At 37.4% G+C, this 6,958-nt stretch overlaps 1 protein-coding gene across 1 annotated transcript; it reads right to left on the bottom strand.

Moving 5' to 3' along the window:
* Positions 1-1,120: 1,120 nt before the first annotated feature.
* On the bottom strand, positions 1,121-3,254 carry LOC114826034 (protein GRAVITROPIC IN THE LIGHT 1-like). Its single transcript, XM_029105632.2, has one exon. The coding sequence runs from the start codon at positions 3,080-3,082 to the stop codon at positions 1,583-1,585; it is 1,500 nt and encodes a 499-aa protein (XP_028961465.2). The 5' UTR covers positions 3,083-3,254; the 3' UTR covers positions 1,121-1,582.
* Between the last annotated feature and the right edge of the window lie 3,704 nt (positions 3,255-6,958).

The raw sequence follows: 6,958 nt of genomic DNA, 5'->3' as shown, positions 1-6,958 counted from the left end.
TAAGCTCAAAATATTAAAAAAAAGTCCTATAAAAACTTTAAACCCTAACCTATTATTTATCCCCCATATAAGGTTCCGGAGCCAAACCTCATCCTGAAGTACCTACATCTATCTCCATAGCACTGTCTACTTTTGTCTCAGCTTTCTTTTCCAAATCTACTCTCATATAACATGTAACAGAATCTATAAACATTTATTTCGGGTAGATTACTTAGGGAATTTGTGATGGAAAAGAATCCAACACACACTAAATAAATCCACCCACGCATTTCTTTTACTAATCAAGTTGTCAACATGCAGTTACAAGCAAACAACCCTGATCTTTGAACAACATCATACAATTTAACTTTTCTAAGTCATTTGTACGATTTTTGTGTTGTGATGTTGTTAGTTTGGACTTTGGAAGACTTGATTGATGATTTTAGTTCAACTTTAAATGTTTATTTTCATTGTCTTTGATTATAGTTAGAATGCTTGTGTTATGATTGTGTTGGATACGTTAAAATTTAAAATTTCAATGTTTTTCATTTTTTGAAAGAAAAAAAAAAAAAAAAACCGAAACCGAACCGAAACCGAACCGAAAAAAACCGAACCGAAAAAAAACCGAACCGAAAAAAACCGAAAAAAAAATGAACCGAACCGAACCGAACCGAAATTTCGGTTTGGTTTCGGTTTTGGCAAAAAACCGAACCGAATTAAACCGAACCCACCCCTAGTAACAACTTTGTGAGCCATGACCAGAATTCAAAATCAATCAAAAGAAACTTTCTACGGCACCCGTTTGGTTGGCCTTTTAGCACGCCAAATCAAAATTCAGAAGTTCTGGCCCCGGAGAAAGATTTGCATGTCACGGTTTCATTGCCCCTTTCTCTTTGTCCTACCACGTGAGGTTTCATTGCCCCCTTCTCTTTGTCCTACCACACGAGGAGATAGAGAGAGAAATGTGCAAAGAAACCAGTAACACATGATGAGATAGAGAGAAGGGGGTAATGAAACCGTGGCAGGCGAGTTTCTCTCCTAGGGGTGGATATACAACATTCATTAGACCATGCAAAAGAAAAAGAAAAGCACAATTATGCTTACATTCACATTGCAAAAGTATATACCTAAATGACATAACTTTCAGGGAACAAGATAATGTATTTGTGAGATAACATTGTAATTGAAATGTCAGGAAGTTCTTCATTTTTCCCCAAAAATACCAGAACTAATTAGGAATTAGGGTTCACAACTTGTCATTCGATTTGTGTCGGAATTAGCGCAAAGAAGAGGAGACAAAGGCTCTATACAGTTGATTCTACATAGAAAACCATATACAAAGAAAAATCAAAGTCACAAACCAGGTAACATATATCTGTGGAAAGAAGTCCAGCATCATATAAGGCAACAGCATCTTCATTGAATGCATATTACACAGTGTTTCCGTCCTGAGCATTGTAACGGATACATCCTTCAATTTACCTCCAACTTACATACGTTGAATTCCATCCGACAATCCAAGCATGTAAGATCAACAGCCTAATCCTGATCACCTCCTGTCTTGCCTATATCATTGTCGTAAACAGCAGGACATGCCTTGCGACTACTCTGTACATTTCAAGCCACTTAAATATACCTGGGATTGAATTACTGTCCTTCCAATCTTAAAACCCGGAACCACTGTAAAACCAACTTTCATCCTGGCTTTACAAGGCAATAACATTCTCCTAGTGACATCTTCCATATAAACCATCGAAAAATCAACACCTCTTTCCACTTGGAATATCTCAACTGCTGGATCAAAGGAATACGCCAACTTTTGGAGCATCCATATCGAGCTCGCCATGCTAACGAATGACTCATAGAATACACTCAAAGACCTCCATGAACTCAACACAACTTGGTTTCGATCCAAATTACTAAAGATCGAAGATTCCATAGTGGGGTGGATAATCTCTTGATACTTGCTCTCACAAAATCTTGAAAATTCACAATTTTGATTCCTACTTAACAACTCCATTGGATTGCTAGACGCATGCTCAAGCAACTGCTTCAAGGAACCATTCTTCTTATCCACATCCGTACCATGCCCATTACACGAAATTTCTTCCTCATCTAAACCAAAACCTTTCAAATCGAAACCTTTGAACATTCCCAAACAAACATACGACAAGAAAGCATACTGGTTATGCGCTCTTTTAACGTAATCAACATCCGGATGAACCAAATTAGCAGCCAAATCTAAATCCCACCCAGCTTTCTCCATCAAAGTTATCAAAATCTTTGTAAATCTGTGTGTTAATCTACAAGCATCATGCAAAACCGAATCGAAAACTCTAACGGACAACAAAACATCACAAGAAGAATTCAAAGTAGCAGATAACCTCTTAGACAATTTCACATTAGACTTTTGAATCTCACCCAATTTTTTCCGCAGGGCCGTAACTTCATTGTCCTTTTGATCTATCTCTGTCTGCAACCTGTTCGACATTGTTCCCAAAGTCCTGAGCTTGCTCTGATTATCCTGTACCTGAGCTTCCAAGCAGGACCCAATTGGCAAATCAGAACCCGAATCAGAACTCGTACAAAAATCTCTGTAAAACTGCTTGAATTCTGAGAGCCTCTGGAGGTGAGAGACCAGAGCTCGATCAGCTGCCGTCACATTTTCTTCCACAAACGGCACATGGGCAGTCTGCAATTGCAGATACGAAGCTTCAAACGACGAAACCGTGGCAAAAATCGATGAAATCAGAGTCTGGGTCATCTGGGTATTCATGGGTCGGATCCGAGTCCGCCTCAAAGGCCTTGAAACTGCCAAAAGCTCCGGTTTCTTCACCTGGTTCTCGCTCGAATTCGGCTTCTCCTGCTTTAATTCTATCTCCGGAGCGTTGCCGTTCGCCGCCGCCGTGTCCGGTTTGATGACGACGACCTTCTGGTCCGTGATGACCTCTTCGGCAGAATCCAGTAGCGCGAAGCTGTCGGCGTCGTCGGCTTCCTCCTCGGCGAAGAACTCGAAAGTTTTGGCCTTGAAAGCCAGAGCGAATTTCTGAAACATTTCGGAGATTTGTGGAGGCTTCGAAGTGCCGTCGTCCATTTCTAGCATATTATTTCTCTTCGTTCTGATTGTTGCTTGTTTGCAAATGGAATCGAACTGAAAGTTTCAATCTTTCGTGGAAGCAGAAATTCAGAGTGGGAGAGAGAATTCTTGAGGTCTACTCCTTTTAGCTATGGAGGTGCTTTGAATGTCTTGGAAGGAAGGTATGTCATGTTGTGGGTTTGGCATATTATTCTTCTTTATTTATAATTGAGAAATTAAAAAAGAATTTGAACAAAATTATTAATAATAAATTGTAAAGTTAAACTCACATTCTTTTATTAGTGTATATATTACCGTTCTTTAAAATAAAAAATATTTAAAAAAAATTCAATGTCGATTACATTTTACTTTTTTATTTTTTTATTTTTTAATTATTAATTTATTGGGTTTGTTTTGTTTTATTATTTGTGCTCTTCTTCCTGGATCTCCTAGTTATGCTGATATTTTCAGATTTGGGTAACGGGAACAAGTTTGACAACGGCTAGCATAACATGGTGGGTACTTTTTGTCAATGACAGACTAGTTGTTAAGTTCTGATGGGAAATTGTGGAGTGATGATGATACAATTTTTGGAGAGAATTTTCAATGTGTTCAGAATACGGATAGTATATTACGTATCGTTATTCAAATGAAATGATAATTTTGTTGAAAAATTAACAACTTAAAAATAAAACTTTCTTTCACTAATATAATGACACATGTTTCGGGCACAATGACATATTTCTCCTTTCTTTATTGTATATATCTATTTTCTTGTTGTAACCAAGAATTATGAAACATAAAGATTTCAGTCAATAAATATAAAGATTCTATGTTATTTTTTAATGAAACATCGATATTTTATTGAAATAGTAGATACTACATCATGTCTTGAACAAGAAGGTCCTAAATAAAGTCAGAAGGTTCCTTGAACCAAACTAGTTCATTGCTAATAGCAGTGGCAACCTGAGCAATTTGATGGGCAAGGCCATTACAAGTTCTTGAAGCATACACAAACTCAATGTGTACAAAAGAAGCTACCTCCTGCAGCACATCCTCTACCATCAGCCTGTACTCTGGGAGGTCCCTTCTAGGCTCCTTAGTGGCTGATGCGAAAATTATCTTAACACACAAATTTAACCCTCTTTTGACAATTGCAATACAAGTATAAGTAGGGATTGTTCTGGACCGGGGATTAGGAGGGCTTGCTAATAACCTCTAAACTGACACAAAAACATAAAACTAAACTTAAAAACACTTAACAAGACTCACAAGACTCAAAGCAAACTTAAAATACTCAAAACAGCTTAAAACAACCAAATAAACTTAAACTAGACACTAGGAATGACTTTGGACGAAAATTGACTTTTACTTGAATCAAAACACTTAAAAACACAAACTAAAACAGATTTGAAATACTTTGAAACAAGAAACTAAAAGGGGGTTTTGATTTGGATGAAGTTGAAACAAACAAACAAATATGAAAAACTAGACAGATTGTAAAACAAATGTGAGAAATAAGATGATGGATGGGATAGCTAGAGGCTTTTTCTCCACACTTGACATGTATGCAAATAACTCGATTTCCAGTTACTACTTCATTGAATTATGAATGACAATGCCCCAAATTAACCGTGACATCACTAGTTAATTCTCAGATTTTCCTTGTTTTATTGGATTGGATGACATCATTCGACAACTCAAAACATTCTTCAAAAGTTCCCTAATGAAAATCATAAGCATTGACAAAGCACTTGCAACTATGACATCATGTCACTCATGCTAGGAATTGAACTTAACGCGATTGTTTATAAGCGACCTTCACTACATGTGAATATAAGTTTGTAACGATTATGTGAAACTTCCTTATATTCTAGCAACGGATTTATGCATGTCAATTAAGTGTCGACCCTTAATTAACAAGTACAAATAAGTTATCAATCAAATAGTTAAGCCAATTGCATTCACGATTTAAGAGTTCATATCTGGAATTTATCAAATTATATTGCACACATAGTCATGGCTTTGAAATCACCCCTAGCCAAGAAGGGTTTAGCCACTCATATTTACAACAAAACAAAAGGAAATGAATTTAAACATTAGAAACAAAAGAAAGAAAACACCTAAACGCTCCAATGATCCAAGTTGGACAGCAAGCACGTCCAACCACTTTCCTTCCCTTCCTTTGCTACGGCACAAAGTGTTGGTGAGTGTTTGAAGGTTTGTTTGTATGGAGGAATGGATGTGAAGATGAATGGATGTGTTTGGATGAAGGTTGTGTTGAAATGGGAATGGATGATCTAACAAAGTATGAACTAAATTTATGTTACACACATTTCCTTTTATAGAGGAAGTGCATGGCAATGGAGGGGAACATGGAGTGGTGTAGCAATTGAGTGCAATGATGCATGAAATCTGAAATGATGGAGGGAACAAGGAATGGTGTAGCAATTTAGTGCAATGATTCAATGTAATGATGCATGAAATCTGAAATGATGGATGGAACAAGGAATGGTGTAGCAATTGAGTGCAATGAGTGGTGTTTGAAATGATTCAAAGGTGAAAGTGAAGTGATGATGCAAAACATGGGGGTAAAATGGAGTGGTGTTGCAGCTAGGGAACATGAATGATTGTGCACATGGTAGAGAAAGGAAAGAGAGGTGGAATGATGCAATAAATGAGTCAATGGAGGGAACATGGATGATGATGCACGGCATAGGAATCCAAAGGGAGTGCAATGGTGGTGCCAGGCAATGATGGAAAGGTGAATGGTGGAGTGACACCCCTTTGTGGCTGAGCTATTTGTCCTTTTTACATTAATTCTTCTTTCTCTTTAACACATTCCTAGCCTCTTTAGTCTTCAATTTCGTCCATCCACTTTGCTCCATGCATGTGTTATTCATTCCAAGCCCAAAACTGCTCCAAAATGCACCAAAATGCATCTTATTGCTCCATAAGGCCTATGGACTTACAAACACACGAAAATAGCTTAAAATACATAATTAACTAAGAAATAACAACATAAATGCATGAGAACAAGCTAACTCAGTCGCATAAATATACTCCTATCAGTGGCAGCAATGGCGAGGGAAGAATCACTCCTCACAAGATTAAGGGGGGATGTTGAATTGTGATATTGTCTTGGTCTAAGACAATTGATCCGACTCATGCACAAAGAAAGATCCATGCACATGCTAGAGAGTTCTAGCAAATTCAAGTTGGTGGAATGCATGCATAAATATCTAAGGCTTTTTGTAGAAAGATCTAGAATCTTGTAAAATTGTGTGGTTGTTAAGCATTAGCTAGAAAGTTCTAGCAATGTCAAAGTTGGCAAATCTTGCCTATAAATAGTTGAGGTGCTAAGCTATGTAATGTAACAACCAAGAGAGCAAGTAGTGAAAAGTGAGTGCCAAGTGAGAAGTGAGAAGAAGCAACAAAGCTTCTAAGAGTGTTTGAGTGTTGCCTCTTGTACTAGTTTGTGAGTGAATAAATTTGTTGTGTAAGAGTGTTCTTTCTTTCTCTTGCCTATCAATTCCGATGTGTTACATTCTTCTTTGTGAGATAAACAACTTCAAAGTAGTGAAGTCAATCATACATAAACATTCATGAGCATCACTCATGTCAACATCCATGAGCATCACTCATGTCAATCAGCTTCAAAAGCTTCATTTACAAAAGCTCTAGCTTCAAAAGCTTCATTTACAAAAGCTCTAGCTTCAAAAGCTTCATTTACAGAGCTCCAGCTTCGAAAGCTTCATTTACAGAGCTTTAGCTTCAAAAGCTTCACTTACAAAAGCTCTAGCTTCAAAAGCTTCATTTACAGAGCTCCAGCTTCAAAAGCTTCATTTATAGAGCTCTAGCTTCAAAGCTTCACTTGCAAAGCTTCACCTACAAAGCTTCAGT

This window comes from Malus domestica, chromosome 07, assembly GCF_042453785.1.
Source record: "Malus domestica chromosome 07, GDT2T_hap1".
NCBI classification, from domain to species: Eukaryota; Viridiplantae; Streptophyta; class Magnoliopsida; order Rosales; family Rosaceae; genus Malus; species Malus domestica.
Note: the sequence above shows the minus strand (reverse complement) of the source record. Positions and strands in the feature narration are given on the sequence as shown.

Bases quoted from the DNA above. Each gene is read 5' to 3' on its own strand.
- LOC114826034 (XM_029105632.2), bottom strand. From the start codon at position 3,082: ATGCTAGAAATGGACGACGGCACTTCGAAGCCTCCACAAATCTCCGAA.